We start from the raw sequence: 24,896 nt of genomic DNA, 5'->3' as shown, positions 1-24,896 counted from the left end.
TTACTGATGCATGACAATTATAAGGATGACAACATTTTTTCCCAAAATATTGAGAATAATTATGAAAATATTTCGTTTCATGTTTTTCACAAATTGTGCTGATATTTTCATGACTTCGTAATTTCAAAACTAATTCTTCGGATTCATTTAATTTATTCTTAATTATATGTTGTAACGGAGTTGTTATACTTTCGCACTTTTCTTTAAAATACCCACCTAAAGAACACTACATTTTGAATAAAAAATTTAATGATTTTAATAAAATTTACACAGTCGATATGTAAACATCAAGCAGGTTATTAAAAACTTGAGGTCATCTTAAAACTTCCGCTTTACAGTAAGCTTACACAGTAAAGCTAAGGTAAGCTAACACAGTAAGGTCGTGGTAAGTTTACATGGTAAGGTTGTGGTAAGCTTACACGGTAAGGTTGTTCTTTTTGTTAGGAACAACTTTTGTCTGGAACATTTTTTATAAAAATTCGTACTTTTCGAGATATTTGCAAGTTTCCATACTTTTTGAGCAAAATACATTCTGCGTGCTAGCGTTAGAGACACGCAGCGCCGCTCAAAAAACGCGATAACTTTTTGGCTAATTGCGATCCACGAAATTTTAACACGGTTTTCGAATAAACTTTGGATCAACTTTCTACGACAACCAGAACATGGTTTATTTTTTAAATAAATAATCAATTTTGCAATAACAATTATTAAAAATAAAAATTTTTCTTTTTTCAAAATTTCAACTAAAACTCTATTATTTTCTCTGTAAGTATACCAATTTTTATAAAAATCCGTTGACTTAGTTCTAAGATATTTATTTTTTAACTTAAGACTGCAAAAAACTGCAATTGTTTATAACTTTCAGAAATTTAATTTTCTTGAAAAATCCTTTAAGGCAATTTTTCAACTCATAATAATGTTTTAATTTTCTATATTTCCAAGCAAATACAGTACATCTTTAATTTGGGTGATCCACTTCAGAAATTTTTACTCTAACAACATTCTATGTTTACAGTAACCTTACATCAACCTTACTGTAATCTTAAAGGAAGCTTACAACAATCTTACCGTGTAAGCTTACCACAACCTTACCATGTAAACTTACCACGACCTTACTGTGTAAGCTTACCTTAGCTTTACTGTGTAAGTTTACCTTAGCTTTACTGTGTAAGCTTACCTTTGCTTTACTGTGTAAGCTTACCTTAGCTTTACTGTGTTAGCTTACCTTAGCTTTACTGTGTAAACTTAATGTAAGGCGGAAGTTTTAAGATGACCTCAAGTTTACTGCAGGCTTACACGGTAACCTTACAAACTTTTATTCTCCCCATAATTTTTATCGCATAAAATTAAAACAACTGATGATGAAAACAATTGAAACAAGGGAACAACCGGCATGCGCGTTATGATTTTGAAATATTTCAATGAAATTTATATATCACTAGCGCCTCCGACGGCCGTCTTCGTTGCTTCTGTTCCCTTTTCAATTTTCATTTTATTAATTTTATTTTAAAGAATGATTTGATTTCTTCTTGCTTTTTTTTTATCCCATATCGATTCAAAATGTAAAGAAAAAATTTATGAATATGAAATAAGAGAGAGAGTGATTTATGCTATAATCTCTCTTGCACTAATCGTTTTCTGCTTTTTTTATTTTTAAATTATATTCATCTTTGTGGTACTACGTCCTAATTTGCTTATAATTGATTAGAGTCTGTTGGTAAAATACTTTATTAATGGATTTTATTTAAGGTCTTTATTTTATAAACTTTTTAGATAAATAATTTAAATTTCTGATAAATTGTTAATTATAATGTGAAGTTAGTGGAAAGAAATTTTTCAGTCTTTTAAAATAGTCACTGAAATGGTAATTTAAAAAATTACATTCTGTAAATCATGAATTTAAAAAAAACTATCAAAAAATTTCTTTAAAAACTATATTTTTCACTACCTGCAGTTGTAATTATGTTTATTTTTCTTTTTTATAAATTATTTATTACTAACAGAGGAAAATAATTTATTAAGTTGAATGACATATTTTAAAATTATCGCGCGCTAATTATTTTGACCAATCAAGTGGCTTTAACTCAATAGGTTATGTTCATTTCTACAACGTAACAGCTGTTCTAATCTAAAAGCATAATAAAAAGCTTAAAGGAGATCCGAAATTAATTTCCACTTTGTGTAAAATAGTATTGTACTTATTAATTTTTTTTGTATAATACAATTTAAACATTTTCAATGTTTGTGTTTTATGACAAATAAGATTTATATATAATTTAAATATTAGCGCTCATTTTTAACGAAATCAACTGCAGCTCCACCTGTACATTTCTAATCTTGAAATATGTTTCTCCCTTCTATTTACATTTTTCATTCTCAATGCTCATTTCTTATTTCGATAGTTTTTCGAGTTCCATTTTTTTCTATTCGACCTTTTATCGCAATGTTTTTTTAGAAAGGATTACAATGAAAAATTGAAATATTTCAATCTTGCATGAAATTTTTCTTCGCTTACTTCCCAAAATGAGGTCATTTTTTCTGTATACCTCATATAAAGTGAAGTCTCCTTATTATTACTTCATGCTCAGAATACACCAAATCTTTAACATAACCCCATAGGAAAAAATCCAATGGGGTCAAATCTGGTGATCTTGGAGGCCAAATTTGAACAGGACTTCCCAAACCAATCCACTCGTTTAGCTAGACTGTCACAATCCTAGCACGATGAGGAGGTGCTCCATCCTGTTCTAGCCATATTCTTAAACAAATATTTAGAGGAACGTTTTCAAATAATCTGGGCAATTCATTTTCGAAAATCTTTATATACTTTTGATAATAAATCTTAAAATAAATCTCCTACAATTCCCGACCAGACATTAATAGACCATTATCTCTGCAACTCTTGATGTTTTTTCCAATGTGGATTGACATGAGAGTAGTAGTGACAATTATGTCTATTAACGTCTCCTCAGTTATTAAATGTTGCCTCATCACTAAATATAGTACATATTCTAAAAATCTCGGATTTTCTTGAATTTGTCGTTGCATCCAATAACAGAAGTTTAATCGGCGAGGATAGTCCACAGGTTCTAATTGTTGCATCAAATGTACATGGTACAGAAGAAAATTGTTTAATTTCAAAATCCGATATACTGTTGATTTTGGTATACCATGCTGTCTTTCAATTTGACACGTTGAAATATGCGGATTGACAACCACGGTACTCAAAACGGCAGTGGATATTTCTTCTGATGGACCTTTTTTTGACCCATATCTTCTCATATTTCCTTGTCTAGCTCGTTGACAAGTGCTCTTTATTGTTATTCGTGTAGGATGACGTCTTCTAGGAAATCTTTCAGCATAAAGGCGTTAGGCCATGGAATAATTATTTCCAACTTCACGTAGTTTCATAATCATGTCAACAATTTCACTTGGTAAATAGTCTGACATGATTAGGATTTTTAAACAAATCTTTCAAAACTTAATATTAAAGAATTTAAAATATTTAGCTAACGCTGCTAATGCTAATGATCTAGTAGCCCTGCTAAAAATAAAATCAGAAATCAGTCTCAAAACGTCAGAAATCCTGACGTTTTGAGACTATTTTGATGTTTTGTGATGCTGCTGACTAATTCTGACTTAAATAGTTTTTATGGGCCTGACGTTTTCTAAAAAGTGACTATTTCTCACTACGTTTCATTTTTTTTGTAAAAAGGGTTCCAAGAGAGGTACCAAGGCCACTCAAACCCACCATATAACTCTATTATATTATATATTCCCTTTTTCCAATAGAAGGGTCCTTTCGAGTGTCCATCAGGTTTTATGACTTTTTAATGCAAAATAAAAAATTATTTAAATTTAAATAAATATTTTTTTAAATGTTATATTTGTAATTTATAGATTTTAACGATTCCAATGATATAAAACATTATGTAAAAACTCTAAAATTACATAATGATTATACAATAAATACTCCATTAATTAAAATTAATTCTCAATAATTTAAAAATATTTGCAAAAAATTTTATATCGTTGTAATTGTATTGACATGTACATTACGAATATAATATTTAAAAATCATTTTTTTCAAATGCAACAATTTTTAATTTTGCAATGAAAAGCCATAAAACCATAAAAGATCCTTCTGGCCTATACTTTTCTTTTTGTCCTTTTCTAACGTACATATAATATATATGGAATCACGTTTGTAAGACAAGGACAGAAAAGGGAAGGCGTCAATGACTACGACTATACTTTTAAAGTCCCTACTTCAAATTTGTATTTATTATTTTACAGTAAGCTAGTTTCCTTACATTTAGTTATAAGAAAGCAACATATGTTGAAAACCTATTCTTACCATTGTGTTAACTCTATATATATATATATATATATTTGAAAAAAATTAGAAATCGCTGGCTATTTCACATAAAAGTTTATTTTTTTACAACTAGATGAGCAAAAACATTCTGGTCTCTTGTAAAATAGAATATATGAATTGATCGCTCAATCAATCTCTGAGCGAATTTGATCCAGTTTTCACTAAATATAAATTTGATTTGAACCAAATATTACATCTATTTATAGTGCAGTATGCTAAAAAGAGAAATTAAAATTAGTAATTATTTAGTTGATTTGTGGGAGAATTATGTTAAATTGAATTTTAATAATATAGTAATTAATATATGCATATTAATTAATTCTTATCATTATAATTAATTATAATAGTAATGAATGTGCTAAAACGTGAGCGAAAAACCTGATAAAATTCGCTCAGAGTTTACTTGAGACAATCCGACAGTATCTTATTATTCTAGACTATTTTATTTGTATATTACACATATTCTTTTAAGTTCGAATTCAAATAATATTTACATACGAATTTTTTGTTTAATTAAATATTTGCTGAAGCAAATTTTATTAATTGAATACATTAATATATGATAATTGGACTAAAAATGTTTTTTGATCAATATAACAATATACCTATTTTAACTTTACTTGTTAATTTTTAAAAATTATAAAATTTTTTTAAAATAATAATAATAATTATCAACAAAATATGTTGATAAAATTGAAAAAAAGTAATAAGATCTTCTATTTTCATAAAACCGTATTCTATTTTTAAGATCTCAGTTAGGTTAGTTTAGCTCAGGGGTTAGGTATTCGGTTTGCGTTCGTTAGGTTGTGAGTTCGATTCCCTGCGTTTGCGAGATTTTCTTCGATAGGAGTAAATAAATATAATAAATTGTAAAAATAATAATTAAGAATGTGTAACGTAAAGATAAAAAAATGTTGTACGATAATTTATTTTTTTAATGATAAAATATTGATTTTTTTTAATTTTTAAATATTTGTAGTCAGAATTCATGAGAAGTAAGTCAGGAATCTTCAAAACTATTTTATAGAAAGAAATGTCATTTAACATCACAAATAGTCACAGGGTTTAATGATTTATGGTATGGCAAAAAAAAGGGTCTCTGACCCTCATAAAAAATCTGACTACTATTGACGATTCTTTGACTAAACCTCACTTATTGTGGTGTTCTGTGACTGCAATCGTAACAAAAACAGTCTCAAAACATCAGAGATCCTGACTAATTTTTTGACGTTTTGTGATTTTATTTTTAGCAGGGAGTATATCTAGTTCGAATAATAGTGAACATTTAGCTAATGGTGCATTAGTGCAAGTAATGCATTCCTAGTTCTACATCACTATATCACATAATAGTAAACATTTAACTAATTAAATATGACCTATTTGACCTAAAAACAGGACATTAGTGTTTTTTACATAAAAATTCTTGTCCTAACGATTCCTTGCATAAAAACTTGATCTTTCTTTATAAAAAATGATTTGACCCAGACTAGACTTAATAAAGACCTTTTAGGTCGAATTGATTATGACCTATTTGATCTAAACAGGTCGACCTATCGAAGAAAAGTGCATCAACGAATTCCAAGTGACCTTAAAAATTTTGTGATTGTTCTTTAGTAAGGCGATTTCTAATTTAGAACGTAGTACCTATGCTTATCTCTGTGTTTTAAAATTAGAATGTTTTACTATATACTGGTTAAAGTACGAAAAACAATTAATAAAAACAAGCACAAAAAAGCGCTCTACTTACTATTGCTGTTTTAGCTGTTAATTTAAAGTCACATAAACGGTGATAAGTTCTTGTTAATTTCCTGAAGTTTTAAATGTCATCAGAGTTCAAGTTAACACCGTTAACTTGCTGGAATTTATAACACTAAAAACTCATGTAAGTTCTTAGTTCGAATTTCGTACATACAGACACATGCACCACTTACTACGTGAGGTATCAAGAAATTGGAACAGCGAACGCATGTACATTCGTACGTAATATCTTATTTCTTATTTTTGTTCCGTAAGACTAGATGAAATGAAAACTCACATGCGAACACACATAAGAACTCATACAGGAAAGAATAAATGTCTACCCAGGAAGCACGTTATGTTTCTAAATTCATTAATTATTTTTATATGTCAATTTAATTATTAGTAGAGAGGTTTTTTAATAAATAAATAAATGAATTCAATTAATAAGTACAAAACATTTATTATATTCTCAAAAACATTTATTAAAGAAAAATTAGTAGCAGATACCGTGTTACTGCGTATGTCTTAAAAACTTTTTTACACTAAAATAGAGTTATAAATGTACAACTGCCTTTTTTATATTTATCTAAATCTCTCGCTCATTCGTTTTGGCACGTTTAGAAAAAGATCATTTTTACAAAAATATTCAGGTAAAAAAATGTGCCTCCGCATGGGTTATAAGCCGTTTATGACTTACGGTCTCATCAACTACGCACTGTAGATTAAGGGTAATAAACCTATGTACCTAGCAAACCTTTTTTCGCAACCAATATTCTTTCGAATTTTGAAAATAATTTAGACATTGTTGCAATATTTTCTAAACTGAAAAACAGCGTTGCCAAATTTTAGTTTTTCTCTAAACAAGCTCTTGTTAATATTCCACAAGTAAGTAATACTGAAACGGACAAAAATATTGTTCTTTTGAAGAAAAAACAAAATTGCAGATTTAACAGAAAAATACACGGAAAAATATATATAAATTATTAGATATTAATTATTTTATCATTTGACTTTACCTCTAAAGCATCCTGATTGTTTGTCTTTATTAATATAATTATTTTTGAAATGGTATCCGTGGTTTAGACGATAATCATTGTATATTTCTTTTGACATTATTTCTGTCCATTTTTGAGGTTTTAAAACATTTATAAAACGCATTCGCTGTCTTCCTTTTTTGTCTTTATAATTCCTTGCTGTTTCAACAATCAATTCATCAAATTCGGCCTTTCCAAATGTTAGTATGAAAACAAAGTTATTTCTCTTTTCATTTTCAATATCTGAACCAGTTGAACTGGAATCATTATTGCTCGTAAGAGATATTTTCAAAGATGTAACAGAATTGTCAAGAATTTCCTCATTTCCTCATTGTTTTCAAATTAAAGCGATTATTAACTGTATATGAATAAAGTGTCCCTGGTTGAATTTTATATTCCTGATCTTCACTAATAGATTGCCAAACAGGGTTCATTTCCTTTACTATAGAACTTTCTTCACCTTTACAGACAATTTGTTCTTGATATTTTAATATACATTTAACAATCAATTTTTTATCAACAGCAGGCGGACGCCCACGCGACATTTTTTCAATTTTCGTATCAAAGAATGCACTATTAAAAACAATTTACAAAAGCAAAACTAATATAATGAAGATTGTTTGCAGCTATTTCTGACGGTTATGCAAAAAAAATAGATGGTGAAGCGGACGTCCCTTTATTTACGTACAGTTCGCCTTTTATCCCGCTAGAGGCATTACTATCGTTGTTGAATAGACGCGGTAAAATTCAAAAATAAAACTTATACCTTTAAATAAATATACAATTCTAATAATAAAAAATATATTAAATTATTATTTAGTAATAATATATATATATATATATATATGGGGGATCTCGGGTGAAGTGATCAAAGTAAAAAAAATTTTTGTCTCAATTTCGCTCAAACTGGAGTAATTTGTACTTCTATTGGGTGGTAATTTATCGTAAAAAAATTTTTCAATTTGGACCAATATTTACTCGGGGGGAGGGGGTTGAAGTTTATGGGTAGCGTTTTCTTTAATAATTTTTTTTTCTTGAGTATCAAAAAAAAAAATTTTTATCAACATCAGTTTCGATAGCTTTTTTAATGCTCTTTCGATTGAGGACATGCATTTTTGAAAAAAAAAATTTTTGAACCAAAAAAAATTAATTTAAAAATTTTTTTTGACTTTTTCGGGGTAAAAGGTACGATTTTTTTTTTTTTTTTTTTTTTTAAAGGAAAGCGGAGATTTTTTCCTGTAGGGACATGTAGTTGAAAAAATGGGACAAGAAAGATTAAACCTTGAAAATTAACATTTTTTATTCACTTTAGCGCTGCGCTGCGATCTACCACGTGACACATTAGTAGTATGGTATTTGGAGAGAAACATTAATGCTCTCTGCATTTTACAGGGTTGAAACTGTTATTGAGTAAATACCTGTATTTCATCAACGTTTAAATTTGGATAATAATAATTGAATAATAATTATATAAAGTGGAATCTTGGAAATTATAAAATCGGTTCAAAAATAAATGTAGCATACTAATAAGAGTTTACTTTATTATAGTAATCAGTCTTATCAAATAAATACTCATTTATATCAATTTATCATTCATTTGGTTATTAATTTATCCATTTATTCGAATATTTGACTGCAATGAGTCTTTATTTGACTAAGAAATAATATAAAATGAATATTTTTTTCATTAAAGTTTTCTTCATAATTCATTACTTACATTATTATTGATGGAGACGACTGCTTTTCCCCGAAAGGACAAAATGTCGAAAGGACAAAACGTCGAATGGACAAAATATCGAAAAGCCAAACTGTCGAATGGACAAAATGTCGAAAAGTCAAGACGTCGCATAGTCAAAACGTCGAATAGTCAAAACGTCGAAAGGTCAAAATGTCGAAAAGCCAAGACGTCGAACGGACAATATGTCAAATAGCCAAAACATCGAACGGACAAAATATCGAATCGCCAAAATGTCGAAAAGCCAAGACGTCGAAAAGTCAAAACTGCGAATGGACTAAATGTCGAAAAGTCAAGAAGTCAAATGGTCAAAATGTCGAATGGACAAAATATCGAGACGTTATTTTGCTCTGAGTGTTCCTTCTATATAATGCACACTAGTTTAACTGCTTAAAATTAAAAGTTTGTATTATTATTATTATTATTATTATTATTATTATTATTATACTATAATAATTACTTTACTACTACTACTATTATTATTATTATTATAAAAAAATGTAAAAAAAACATTAAAAACAATACAACTAGCGATATCTATCGAGTGTTAAACGCAACACAAACTAGTGTGCATTATATAGAAGGGAAACTCAGAGCAAAATAACGTCTCGATATTTTGTCCATTCGACAGTTTGACCATTTGACGTCTTGACTTTTCGACATTTGGTCCATTCGCAGTTTTGACTCTTCGACGTCTTGGCTTTTCGACGTTTTGGCTATTCGACATTTTGTCCATTCGACGTCTTGGCGATTCGATATTTTGTCCGTTCGATGTTTTGCCTATTTGACATTTTGTCCGTTCGACGTTTTGGCTTTTCGACATTTTGTCCGTTAGATGTCTTGGCTTTTCGACATTTTGACCTTTCGACGTTTTGACTATTCGACGTTTTGACTATGCGACGTCTTGACTTTTCGACATTTTGTCCATTCGACAGTTTGGCTTTTCGACATTTTGACCTTTCGACGTTTTGACTATGCGACGTCTTGACTTTTCGACATTTTGTCCATTCGACGTCTTGGCGATTCGATATTTTGTCCATTCGACATTTTGACCATTTGACGTCTTGACTTTTCGACATTTAGTCCATTCGCAGTTTTGACTTTTCGACGTCTTGGCTTTTCGACATTTTGGCTATTCGACGTTTTGGCTATTCGACATTTTGTCCGTTCGACGTCTTGGCGATTCGATATTTTGTCCGTTCGATGTTTTGGCTATTTGACATATTGTCCGTTCGACGTCTTGGCTTTTCGACATTTTGACCTTTCGACGTTTTGACTATTCGACGTTTTGACTATGCGACTTCTTGACTTTTTGACATTTTGACCTTTCGACGTTTTGACTATGCTACGTCTTGACTTTTCGACATTTTGACCTTTCGACAGTTTGGCTTTTCGATATTTTGTCCATTCGACGTTTTGTCCTTTCGACATTTTGTCCTTTCGGGGAAAAGCAGTCGTCTCCATCAATAATAATGTAAGTAATGAATTATGAAGAAAACTTTAATGAAAAAAATATTCATTTTATATTATTTCTTAGTCAAATAAAGACTCATTGCAGTCAAATATTCGAATAAATGGATAAATTAATAACCAAATGAATGATAAATTGATATAAATGAGTATTTATTTGATAAGACTGATTACTATAATAAAGTAAACTCTTATTAGTATGCTACATTTATTTTTGAACCGATTTTATAATTTCCAATATTCCACTTTATATAATTATTATTCAATTATTATTATCCAAATTTAAACGTTGATGAAATACAGGTATTTACTCAATAACAGTTTCAACCCTGTAAAATGCAGAGAGCATTAATGTTTCTCTCCAAATACCATACTACTAATGTGTCACGTGGTAGATCGCAGCGCAGCGCTAAAGTGAATAAAAAATGTTAATTTTCAAGGTTTAATCTTTCTTGTCCCATTTTTTCAACTACATGTCCCTACAGGAAAAAATCTCCGCTTTCCTTTAAAAAAAAAAAAAAAAAAAAATCGTACCTTTTACCCCGAAAAAGTCAAAAAAAATTTTTAAATTAATTTTTTTTGGTTCAAAAATTTTTTTTTTCAAAAATGCATGTCCTCAATCGAAAGAGCATTAAAAAAGCTATCGAAACTGATGTTGATAAAAAATTTTTTTTTTGATACTCAAGAAAAAAAAATTATTAAAGAAAACGCTACCCATAAACTTCAACCCCCTCCCCCCGAGTAAATATTGGTCCAAATTGAAAAATTTTTTTACGATAAATTACCACCCAATAGAAGTACAAATTACTCCAGTTTGAGCGAAATTGAGACAAAAATTTTTTTTACTTTGATCACTTCACCCGAGATCCCCCATATATATGAGGCAAAATTCCTGAAGTGATCCAACTTTAAAATTGAAGGTTTTCTGATCGGGCTGAAATTTGCACAAAATTTAGTACTATGGGTGAGTACTTCACCCACAAATTATTATTAAGTTTCGAGATATTAATTAAATAATTAATTAATGTTTATAAATTTTATTTTTTATCCGTGTAATAAATACTTTTGACATTCTTATATTATACTTAACAAGTAATTATTACAGAAATGTTTATTTAAACTCTGACAGTAAGCTATTAGTACAAACTATAAGCGATATTTAGTCACAATAAAGTAAAGATCATTTTTAACAATTGATCGAACTAAATCTAGAAAAGATAAATCCACATAACTAATCAACTTACTTTCGGTACTATAGTTATTTACAAGATATGCTTGAACGTGATCGTCGTAAGTGATTTCTTCAAAAATTTTAAAATAAAAATAAATTTCATTGTCTAAACAAATTATATTTGCAATTTCGCTTAATTCTTTTTCGCTTTTTTCAATGTTGACAACTAGAAAAGATCCTACTTGATATGAAATACCGTCAATTTCATTTTCTTCAAAGCATTCGCATTTTTCATTTTTTTCTTTGTCGTCAAAAAAAGACCTATTTTTTTTATCCACAGAGCCGAATTTTTTGGTGTCTTCAAATGTTAATAAATGAATCATTTCGCATAACTTTAAAGCTTGTTTGATGGCAACTGTTTTTATTAGGTTCACTATACTAGCAGTTGATTCTGCAATGGACTTTATTGTGCGATGGAACGATTCGAAACGCATGCTCCAAAACTTTACCAAAGGGCCGTTACTTAACAAAACTTGACAGTAATACGTTAAGAAATGAAATTTCGGTTTCAATTTTCCGCAAAGTTTAAAGTAGGAAGAATTTAAATTCTTCACAAGCTGATCTAAATCTTTCGCGTCCGATTCTACTATTCGTTCTGACAAAACTATATTGACAATACGGCGTAAATTTTTGTAAAGATTCCAATTTTTGTCATTTTCGGGAACGAGATCACCAATAATTAGACCTAAATATCGAACAAGACACAGCATTTCCGCTGCAGAAAACTTCATGTTTAGTTTTTCTTTCCCTTGTTTTACTTTAATGAGCGGAGGTTTATTTGTATTTTCAGGGCTAAAATCAAATTTTTTTATTCTATTATTGAGGGTTTGTAAGGTAAAATATTCATTCTTAAAAATGAATTCAAATAATATTGCTCTGAGAACATACATACAAACTCCCTCCAACAAATCATGCATAATATCAACATGAAGCATTCATAAGCTCTCAGTCCGGGGATTATTAATATATTATGTAATTTCTTATTCTTATTTAATTAAATTTATGTGACACATCGATTCTGAGAAGCAAACGAGTTCAAACATGTGGCCGATAGATTGTAAACATAAATGTTTAGGGAAGTATCACCCACATTCTATTATCTTTAATACAAAAGAAACAATAGTATTGTCAAAATTTAAAGGGACTTTATATTCTTAATTTCTATTATTCAATATAATGAGACACGTGCTAACTATATCATCAGATAAGATTGTAAACGTGTAGTAAAATTTATGAATGAAAATACGTTAGTATTTATCTTTTTTTTTGCTTTTCCAAATTCTATATTATACTTATATATATCAATATTCTTCTCTTTTATTTTAAATTATTTGTCGCTTTTTCAAACTAAATTAGAGGAATCTTTCCAATAATTATTTAGTTTTTTAGCTTTTGTTATTAACTTTTCAAAATTCTTTTACTTGTTTAAACAATTGATTGTTTATCGTTTCAAAGAATTTGATGCTAAGAAAATAATAATAAATAAAAGAATTAATTATTTTTATTTGAGTAATGTAAATGAGCAATCTATCTGACAATATAGTTTTTCTTTGTTTATATAAACGATTGTGAGTCTTTCCTCATTAATTCTCTCAATTCTGAATAGAATAAAACTTATTTTTAACTTAGTAATTATAAATAAATAAAAATAAATACAAACACACCTTGATTTGGTGATAATCTCACAATTAAAAAACGATTTGCAATTTGTTTATGTAGTTTATGAAATCTACAAAAAAAATATAAAATAAATTATTTTAACAGTATTATAAAACTTTACCTAACAAAACTTTAAGGGTTAGTTTCTCCTAACTCTATTTCTAAATTTTCAATTCTCGGTATAAAAAAATTAAACCTCAATGACTTATCATAGTTCAACAAAATATTGTTAAACTATAATGTTTACATTAAATTTCAATAGATTTATCGCTGAAAAACCCTACTAGATAATTAATTTAAATAAATTAATTATATCCTATTCTAGCTATTTCTTGGGCTTGTCAGGGTCATCTCTATAGTTTAATCTTTCAAATTGTCATGTGGATCGCCTATTGCAATGCACATGGCATATAAGAATATTAAACAAGAATTACGATTTATCTTTTTAACCACTCTTGGACAATCAATGATGTTCGTAGAGATCGTTAGAAAGCCCCTGACTTGCAAGCAAAAATAGTCGGTAAGTGCTATTACTGCTCGAAAATGATGACGTATTTACGAACTTTACTGGAAGCAGAGTCCGCAAGGGCAAGTACTGCCAGTAAATGTGGTCTGACTTGACTAGAAATACTGATGCCATGGGCCGTAAGAGCAAGTACGGACTCTTTGCCTCAAGTATTTCTGGCGATAAAGGACCAACTTTCCTGATGGAAAAAGTCCGTACTTGCATTTCTACAAATAACATTACATTAAGTTAAGTAATTTAATTATTTATTATTAATCTAAAATAAATAAACATTTAAATGAAAATACTAATTTTAATTAATTTATTAATAATAATAATAATAATAATAATAATAATAATATTAATATTATTATTAATATAATATAATATATAATATAATTTAATAAAATTTAATATAATTAATTTTAATTAATTTAATTTAAATAATATTTTAATAACAATAATTAAACAATAATAATATTATTATTAATATTATTAAACAATAATTTAATAATAAATAATTAATTCAATAACATTAACAACTATAAACAACCATTATTAAAATAAAAAATCAACATCATTTAAAATAATTTAATAAATTAAACAAAATGACTGATAATAATATATTTGTTTATAATTAAATATTATATTTCAGTGACAATTGAATTTTATTTTGTCTAATATTTTCTGAATTTCTTTCAGTTTAATAAATTAATAATAATTAGGAAATTAAAGAAAAACTATTATTTATTTATTTGTAAATTATTATTTATTACACTTTTGTACTTTTTTAAATAATAACAAACAAAAATTGTAAAAAATATAAAAGCCTAATACTTTTTAAATGCCAAAATTAGTGAAGTACCGTTGTAACTATTTTAATAACTTTTATATATTAATTATGCTAGTTAAAAACGCGTTTCTTTAAATATTATTTTACTTTCCAAATAATAAAAAAAAAGAAATATAAAATAAATTTATTCCTTAAATAATAATCTATAAAAATTCTTATTTGTAAAAAAAACTTTAAATTTAAATTAAATTAATAATTCTCTTAATTCGCATTTATATCTACCTTCTCTTTCTATTATTTATCTAGTTTTAATTTCATTACTTTGTATAATTTAATTTTTAATATTTATTCATTTATAATTTTTAAATAATTTATAATTATTTTGTAATAAAATTTTTGACTATTGAAATACCATTTCAAACAGTTAAATTCTGTGTAATATGAAAACCTTTCACATTATTAAATAAACATGATTCTTTTACGCCCGTTTTTAAATCATCTTTTAGCTGAACGTCTTCATCATAATTTTTTGCGTTTTTCAAATTACACTTGTGATTTACAAATTTTTCGTAATCATCGCTCGAAGTTTTGCAAATTTAACAACAAAATTTGGATTTAAATGATTCCACAAAACCGCAAATTCCATTTAAGCCCAAGTTGTCGCCTAAAATCAAAATCAACTGGAATCTTACTCATTTAGTTAGATTACCAATTTTAATAAGAATGCCAGTTTCTCGTAAATAATTTAATTCGTCGATAAGAAATTTAAAAACTGTTTCATTGTCACTTTTCTTTTTATCCTCGGAATAAAAAATTGTTGAAAAAAGAATGCTAGTTAAACGAGAAGCTATGCGAGGTGGTAAACAAGCGATTGAAGCATAAATGATACCAAATTTATTAGATCATTATTATCATTATTATCATTATTATCATTATTAGATCATACACGAATTGCGGTTGGTAAATTGTTTTCCATAATGAAGCTTGTATAATATTTGCAATGATATTTGTTTCCTGAGAGATTTTTTTCATATAATCTAATATTCCCATAAACATTCCTGGAATCTCTAAAAAAAAAGTCGTAAGCTTTCGCGAAACGGAATTTGATAACCGAACATTGAAACCGGAACGAACACTGATTTATTATCGACTATTGTATTTTCAAATTTGTTTCCAATTGGAAATTTCTCAACATTAAGAAGACCTCTTTTTTTAAACTGAAAAACGCTTATTTTCGGTATCAAGAGAATCGAAAAAACGACCGTAATTGTCAAAACATTAATTTATTTTGTAAAGGGATTGAGTCGTAATATTCTCATTTTGCAAAATATTTAAAATATCATTTTTTAAAGATGATAAGAAAGTTTTTTTAATAAAATCTTTTACAAAGATTACTACATTTTGAACAATGTTCCTAGGCAGATTTGGATCGCCATACAGTACTAAAATAAAACCTAATATTTGGTTTATGATTCCGAAGTAATTCATTTTAAAAAGAAAAAAAAGAAATTTTATACTTATAGCAAATAATCCTGAAACATTTACAGTTCCCTTAAATGATTTTTTCTTCGGTACTATCTTCGGTTTTTTTAATTCGTCAATGAATACTGTAACAAAATGACTCGCCTTTTTAAATTCAAAGCCATAAACGGCTCTATGAAAGAAAGTCTATACAAAACTGAAAGGTACAGGCCACCTTTATATGGCAGTTAAGCACTTGTAACAGTCCTCTACTGCTAACACTGGATCTACGTAAACGTATTATTGTTTATTCAAAACAATAAAAAATTGGGGATTATCCAATTTTCCAACGCACATCAAATACGGCAGAATTTCAACATTTCTGTGTTCATGCCACTTTTCGAAGTCTTTTTGCGTCTTTTCAACTTGATGTTCTTCCTATAAATATATTAACATTATAAATTATGAGATATTCCATTATATTTGGACTAAAGTCGTTGCCTTTTATTTTAAAAAAACCAGCGACGACTTTAGTCAAACTATAATTGAATGTCTGTTATGTAATTTTGAAAAGAAATATTTTCAAATTTTTGTTTATAAACAAATTTAGAAAGTTAATTCGTATAAAAAAAATTAAAATCGATTAAAATTTAGTCGTTAAATTATTAAATGATTTAAATTTAAAATAACTACATTTTTAAATAATCAAAACTTTGAATAATTAAATTTTGAACTTTTTCAAATTTAGAATAATCAAGATTGTCCCAACTTTTTTTTGTTTTACCCTGACCCAAATGCAAAAGTTTGATAATGTTTCAATAATAAAAATTAAACAATTTTTTTAAAAGTCAAAATGTGAATGAAAATTAAAAAAAAAATTTTGTAGCAATTTTAGAAGTCTTTTTAATTTGCCACTATTTTTTGTTAAAATTGAAATTCCAACCACTTCTCAGGGGGTTGTAGGGGGTTAAGGGAGGAAAGGACTTGTTATTGGTGACGTTCTTCGATTTCAGCGGCCCAAAAAACGTAGGATTAGAAACCGAACTTGACTTTTTGTGAAATTTAAAATTTTAACCCCCTCCCAGAGGGTTGTACGGGGTTAAGGGAAGGAAGGATTTGTTTTTAGTGGTGTTTTTCGGATTAAGCGACCCAAAAAACATTGAAATAGACACCCTACTCGATTTTTTTTTAATTTGAAACTCCAACCCCCGTGAGTAGGTGCAAGGGGGTAGTTGCGAGAAAATGGGTAGGCAAAAAAAATTTTCATGGTTATATTCGTTTTCAGCGACCCCAAAAACATAGAAATGACCTGACTTTTTTTGTGTGCCTGTGTTATTATGCAACTTCATTTTTAACATCGACAAGTAGTTTACTTTCAAATTTTTAAAGAACCAAAATTAATAAACAATTACAATAATTATGCTACTTACATTTGTTAGTGCGTCTGGAATTATAGTGTTCGACTAATCGAACAGCTGTCTGATATGGGTTAATCAAATGATTGTACCATATGAAAAACGTCAACATTCCTTGATTTGGTAAAAAGAAAATTTCCACCTTCCTGATAATTGTTATTTTAAACATGGTAAGTTTACGTTAGGCAATGAGAATTTTCCCATCTGCTGTAATTTCTCAGTCATTAGTTATTTTGCTACATTAAAAGTTGGTACTATTTTTACCTACATTGAAAGTGTCAAAATCATCAGAGATTTCACAATTATTTCAAATGGTAAAATTACAAAATTTTATGTTTTTCATTTTAGATTCTGTATTTTTGCCGCATTATAAGAACTGCTATTACCAACGATTTTGTAGATTAAAATCTCTATCAGTGATAGTGAAAATTGTAGAAAAAAAATTTCAGAAAAGATTTTATGTTTGCTTAGATTTCTCAAAAAAATTCAAAATTTCACGGGGGTGAAGGTTTTTACCCCAAAACCCCACTATGTTTCTTGGGGGGGAGGGCATGTAAATGTGTCCCCTGGATCCGCGACAAAAACTGTAATACAATAATAAACTTCTTTTCGCTATTTTATTTAAAAAAGTACTTTTAATGGCGAAAATATTCAATGGGACCGTTCTTAAAAACGGTTCCACAGATTATTTTGATTTTTGTGAGAAAAGTTTCTATTTTTCATATACTTTCACTGAAAAACAAAATTTTTACTGATCACTTTTGGGTTGAGTCTGGTTAAGGCACACCGTGGATCGCGTTCAACAGGAGTTTATCTCGATTATTTTGAATAAATTTTACAATTTCAGTTTCTGTTAATGGCTTTCAGCCACAATCGTCCTCTTCATTTTCAAACCATTCGCGGAAAACTTCTGAATTTTCTATTAAGAAATATGGTTGCGAGCAAAGGCAGGAAAGAGCGGCACTAATTTCTTCGGGAATTCTTATGTTCGTAACGTCTTCAACTTCTTCATCATTAGGTTGACAATTAACTGACGACTGCTGAATGGTAACTGTTGATTGTTGATGGCTATCTGGCTCACAAAAATCACCTAGAATATGTTTCCACACCTTTCGTAAAGTTGAATCTTTCAAACTTCTCCAAGCTTCATTTAAAATAGGGAAACAATCATGAAAAATTAATTTAAAAAATCGTCTTTGTCCACGCCACTTTTAACTTTTTTTAAAATTTCACTTTTCTGTTCTATATCCAGGAAGGTTTTTCTCTTTTTTTCATACAGTTTTTAAATAAGTCTAATCAAATATCGTACGTAAAACAACTAGGGAGAACGGTACGCTCAAAACAGACGCTCCTACTTTCTGTTTCTAACCTCGCCCATCACTTCCCTCCTCACTCTTTAATGTCCGAAATCACACTTAACACTTTGTTCTCTCTTTTCGTAATTATCTTCATTTTCATTGATTGTTTTGAGGACCTTGATTGAACTATTTTTCCCGCACTGTTTTTATGCATTATTTTTTAAATCTTGTTTTTGGCCTTCAGCTGTATCGCTGAAAGTTGAACGACCTCCAGTAAACGCAACGTGTAAGGGTATGGTTTCGCGAAAATGCTTTTATAAAGTTGTCATTTAGATCCGGCGTCGCCTCTGATATTCGCGGCTCGGAAATAAATGCAATTTGGAAGGGATTGTCTAATTCTGGGTCTTCCAGATTTAGGTGAGCCATGTCAATTTCCATTTCTTTTAATCGTCGTCTCTCTGCTTGCGCTTTTTCTTTTGGTAATGCCATGTTTGCTACTAGGAAGTAACTATTAATTTCCAGGAATTCGGAAGTATTTAAAGCGGTTTGTCTAATTGCTTCCGTAGTAGAGAGTCGGAAGTGGGGGATCTATGGTGGGGATCCCTCGTCCACGATAGACTGCTTGTCTATGAAATTCTTGATATCTGATGTACGTGACGATGAATTTTTCCTTTCTCATCAATTAAATCATATATACACCTTAAAAAAAGTAATCTTCATTCTAGAGGATTCCTCTAAATGTAATGTAATGTTTTGAATAAATTATTAGACAATAATGGTTATGTATTGATAATAAAGTACAGTTTTGACACATTGAATTAAATGTTGATATCAAAACCTCAACAAAAAAAATTCCTAATGTTATTAATGTCAAGAGAACCAATAATTTTTTTAAATTTGAATAATATAATAAATATTTATTAAATTTAATTATTTACATTCAAAAAGGTAAATTATAATAGATTCCTGGAATAAAGAATGAAATATTGGTTTTTAATTACACATTTCTGAAAAAAATGTCTTGCTTTTTGCTGAGCATCAATACATTAGATTTAATTACAATAATAATAAAAAATGCTATAGCCAGTTGCAAATATCAAAGAAGTTCGACGAAAATATTTAAGAAAATTAGTAAGAAATGTAGATTCATCGAGAGGTTATATTTTCTGTATTTATACTGCCATTCAATATATCCACCCAGATTTAAATCATTTAGTAAATCTTCGAGTCTCTTTTCCATTTTGGTCTTTTGATTTATAACACAACACTATTATGACAAAATACGAAAATTGACAGTTTCAAGAAACAAAAGCGCAAATGTCAAACAGGAAAAAAATGTAATCGATATCATGTATTTACTTTTCCTTTTTTCAAATATACTAAATTTAAACATTTAAATGCAAAAGTACTCCTTTTGTCATTGTTCCATTACAACAAAGAATAAAAATATTCTACAGTGAAATGGAATATTCGTATTTTAAGAGAAAATATTCAGAGGATTTTAGAAGAGGAATTTTTCTCTAAATTTCAATGTTCTGTTTGCATAGGCTCTAATGAATTCTGACTCTCGTTGTTTCTGAGTCAACACAAGACCGTCTAAGCTAGCCTACATTTTAAATTTTCGAAAGCTAATAATTGATGTTCCATGTTCCATTGCCAAACTATATCATTTTTTAACAATTTTATTAACGGGGCAATAGCTTGAGAGATATCCTTCACAAAACGTCTGTACCAGGATATCATACTTAGGAATGTCCGCAATTCCTTAATATTAGTGGGAGGGGAAGTTTTAATATGGCGTCCACTTTATCCGGGTCTGGATGAAGTCCATCAAGATCAACAAGATGGCCGAGGATAAGTGAGTTGGGTCCTTGCGAAGAAACATTTTTCCCAATTCGGCACCAACTTTGCCTCACGGAGTCTAGAAAATACTTCTTTTAATAGTTGCATATGTTCTTCAAACGTTTCAGAGGTGATAACTATGTCATCTCGATAAGAGAATACTCTAGATGCGAGTTCCGCAAAAACGACAAGGTCAATTAAACGATGAAAAGTTGCAGGTGCTGAATGAAGTTCTATGACGGTACCCGATGAATCGATTTGGTGGTTCTCTAACTCGGCAATTAGTTGGGCCTTGTTTAGGGTATAGATCCATTTTACACCCATGATGTAAAAGAGAAGAAAAAGAAATTTTGAAAGGAAAACTTTACAAAAATGATGAGGTTGTTTTAGTGTAACAAGTTACAATAAACTGTGAGTTCACTAATGGTGTAGCTCCTTGAATACCTGTTAACCCCTCCACTTTACTAATTTAGGATATGGTGGGGGTAAAACTAAAAAAATGTCGACTAAAAAATTTTGACGACTTTTCCGACTTCTTTCCGTTTGCAAATTTAGTTAGGAAAACGGTGCAAAAGGATAACGTTCCAGGTACGTGAAGGTATCTTCTCGGTCTCTCGCAGGAGCACCTACAGAAAGTCCAAGTCGATGAGGAACAAGGAGATGATGTAAGGTTCACTTGACACGGAAGCATCCATAGTCAAGTGTACCATACCTCGTATTACCTGAATTCAATGAGGAGCGCCTCAATTCAGTCCAGGTAGCCAGGAACTGGGAGTGAGATCGCTTTCATCTAGCCAGAGGTGCACCTCAAAGCCATTCGGAAGACGAACTGAGGTAGAAGGTGCGAGCCGCCAGGTATACACGGAAAGAAAGGTTGCACCTATAATCTGGGTGTACAAAGTGACAGGATAAAACAAACTGTAGATCATCGAGAAAGAAAGTGCTAGGCACGGGATTTTGCCGTGTATGCTTCTAAAATTTAGGTGTTACGCATAGCACGGAAATACTTTGCACCAGTATTTCTTGTGTGTGCACCTTCTAATATACTGCTCCAACATGGTTTCAAGTGTATACACAGGGATTATAGGTGCAACCTTCTTTCCGTGTATACTCTCGCTAAGCAGCCATAGGCGTTAGCGCGAGGTGGGGGAAGAGAGAGTCGCTGCTACTTACGCCGTCTACTTTCTTTCTCCGGGCGAGTATACTTACGATACGCCTATCGTTACAAAATGTACAACTGCCTTTTTTATATTTATCTATATCTCTCGCTGCTTCGTTTTGGCACGTTTAGAAAAAGATCATTTTTACAAGTATATTCAGGTAAAAAAATGTGCCTCCGCATGGGTTATAAGCCGTTTATGACTTACGGTCTCATCAACTACGCACTGTAGATTAAGGGTAATAAATCTATGTACCTAGCAAACCTTTTTTTGCAACCAATATTCTTTCGAATTTTGAAAATAATTTAGACATTGTTGCCATATTTTCTGAACTGAAAAACAGCGTTGCCAAATTTTAGTTTTTCCCTAATCAAGCTCTTGTTAATTTTCCACAAGTTAGTTACTGTTAAGCACTTCGTACACATTGTCGGTTCAAGTGTTGTACACTTAATATATTTACTTTTCCACGAATAAAATAATATTTTTTATTGGTCAAATATTTATAATTAAATCACTTGTGTCTTAATTTATTTCCTAAACTCCGTTAAACGAAACATGAGACTGTTATGGAAATAAGAGAAAAAAGTTTTTTGTATAAAAATTTTAGATTTTCCTTATTTACAACATGATCATCGATTCAAATCATGTTCACTATTTTTTTCATCTAATTTAGACGTGAAAATAATTATATGTACCAAACTTCAGACGGACTCCGAAGACTTTCTATAAGTTGTTCTCCGTAGGTGTACGGAACCCCAAAAAAGAGCAAAAAAACGACTTTTTACTAATTAAATATTTTACTAGAAATATATTTTGTTTACAGATTATACAAACACTTGTCCACAAGTAATTTGCGATGTACTCTTAATGCTGAGGAAAATGCAAAATTAAAAGAACCTGAGAAGAAAGACCCTAAAATGGTTTTAAAAGATCCACAAGAATTACAACAGCAAGAAGCTCTACATGGTTATATTACAATTACTACAGAGGAGAATGTTGGTATTGTTTCTGGAGTACCTGAAGAACATATAAAGGGTCGGACAGTTCGTATTTATCAACCAGCTAAAAACGCTATGCAGTCTGGTACAAATAATATCAATTTTTGGCAAATTGAATTTGATACTCGCGAAAGATGGGAAAATAATTTAATGGGATGGACCTCAACGTAAGTTTATTTAAAATATTTTCTTATACCCGTGTGGAAAAGTGATGTGGGCCTCCAGCGGGGGCCCTTATGGATCGCCCTCATGCCATGAGGGCCGCATATGGATGATCCATAGGGGCCCCTCATGGAAACGACATGCTCATCGATGAGGGCGATCCATGAGGGTGCCCCTACGGGCGCCCTTATGGGCCCTCACGTTTGCCCTCAAGTTTGCCATAATGTTTTTTAATCAATAATATGAATAATAAAAGTTAATTAATAATAAATAAGCTTAAGTTATGAGTAAATAACATATTTATTTAATAATTATTCAATTTTAAATTAAATTCTTACTCAAATTGAATTTATTAATTAACGTTCTAATTAATTAACTGTCGGATATAATTAAAAGTAATAATAAATTAATTAATTAAAAAATTAAAAAATATGTAATTTATGCATACTATTAACGGATATTTCCATTTTTCAATTAATTCATACATAGAATTAATGATTAAACGCAAACCTGAGAAATAAATAAATCTAACGCATGGGGGGAATCGAACCTACGACCTACGGACTATGAGTCTAACGCTTTACCAACTACGCTACGCACGCTACTTCAAAACGAATGCTAACTTCTTGATGCTATTTAAACTTCAAAAATACCTAACAAAGAAAAGTGCTTAACATCATTTAGTTAAAGTTAAGATATTAAATTATATTTTCCAATCAAATGCAATTTATAAAATATAATTAATTATATGCTTTATGATTATTATCATGAATCATCTCAGGTGAATTTTCAAAAAAAGTGTAAATATATTTTTATTAAAAACGCGTTTTTCGTTGTTTTGAATCATTGGAAACATTCATTTTTTGTTGATAAAAAAATATTTGATTTTTGGACTTAGAAAATTTTGCTAATCGATCATGAGGGCGATCCATGCGGGCCCCTACGGTGGCCCTCATCTATTTTGCCATAAGTGTGAGTGTTATTTTCAAAAAAGTGTAAATATATTTTTATTAAAAACGCGTTTTTCGTTGTTCTGAATCATTATAAACATTAATTTTTTGGTGATAAAAAAATATTTGATTTTTGGACTTAGAAAATTTTGCTAATCGATCATGAGGGCGATCCATGCGGGCCCCTACGGTGCCCCTCATGGATTCGCCATATGGATCAGCCCTCATGGGCCCCCGCCGGGGGCCCCGAACTCTTGAGGGCAAGATCGTGGCTTTTTCCACACGGGTAGACAAGTTTTAAAAGATAATAAAAATTTTCGAATTTCGGTCCAAATTTCACAAAAAAGTTTTTATGTTTAATTATGTTTTGTAATAAACATTAATAAACATTATTATTAATTAATAATTATTTTGAGATTAATTTTCAGTTGGAATAATTTTGCTATTTTTTAAAACGGATTTTTTCTATAAAAAGCAACTTTTATTTAATAAAGTACGCTAATTCACTAATTATCACGCAAATTTTTTTATATAATTAAAAAATTTAGAATTTAAATTTATAAATAATTTATTTTTAAATTTAAATCTAACAAATATTTAATTTTATTCCCAATAAATAATTTTAATTAGTTACAACAAATTAAATTTTAAAAAAATGTATTATTTATACTCTTTTTCAGGGGAGATCCAATGTCTAATATTAAAGTTAATTTTGATACGAAAGATGAAGCAATACAACATTGTAAAAAAATGGGTTGGCAATATTCTGTACAAAAACCACCTGAAGGTCAACCTAAGCAACGTTCATATGGTACAAATTTTTCTTGGGATAAAAGAACTAGAGTAACTACTAAATAATTTGTACAAAAAGCTTAAATGTAGAATGATTTGTGTATAATCTTGTAAAAATTTAAATAAAGTTTTGCGCGTGTCATACCATGTATTGTTGAATTAATGATTTTTAAAAATATAATTTTTTGCATAAATCTTAAATTTTTTTTCCACTTTAACAATTTATTATTTTACTATTTATGTTTATATGGTAAAAATGTATTTAATTGTTAA

General features: G+C 29.4%; 1 protein-coding gene across 1 annotated transcript in view; it reads left to right on the top strand.

Moving 5' to 3' along the window:
• Nucleotides 1-24,772, top strand: part of LOC127287952 (NADH dehydrogenase [ubiquinone] iron-sulfur protein 4, mitochondrial) — a 44,783-nt gene extending 20,011 nt beyond the window's left edge. The window contains exons 2-3 of the mRNA XM_051315112.1: nucleotides 22,545-22,886; nucleotides 24,512-24,772. Of these exons, the coding sequence (XP_051171069.1) occupies nucleotides 22,545-22,886; nucleotides 24,512-24,689 (520 nt within the window). The 3' untranslated portion in view covers nucleotides 24,690-24,772. The remainder of the gene's footprint in view (nucleotides 1-22,544; nucleotides 22,887-24,511) is intronic.
• The last annotated feature ends 124 nt before the right edge of the window (nucleotides 24,773-24,896 follow it).

The sequence above is a fragment of the Leptopilina boulardi genome, unplaced genomic scaffold (assembly GCF_019393585.1).
Source record: "Leptopilina boulardi isolate dan_hultmark-lab unplaced genomic scaffold, ZJU_Lbou_2.1 LbouV2_377, whole genome shotgun sequence".
Lineage (NCBI taxonomy): Eukaryota > Metazoa > Arthropoda > Insecta > Hymenoptera > Figitidae > Leptopilina > Leptopilina boulardi.
Note: the sequence above shows the minus strand (reverse complement) of the source record. Positions and strands in the feature narration are given on the sequence as shown.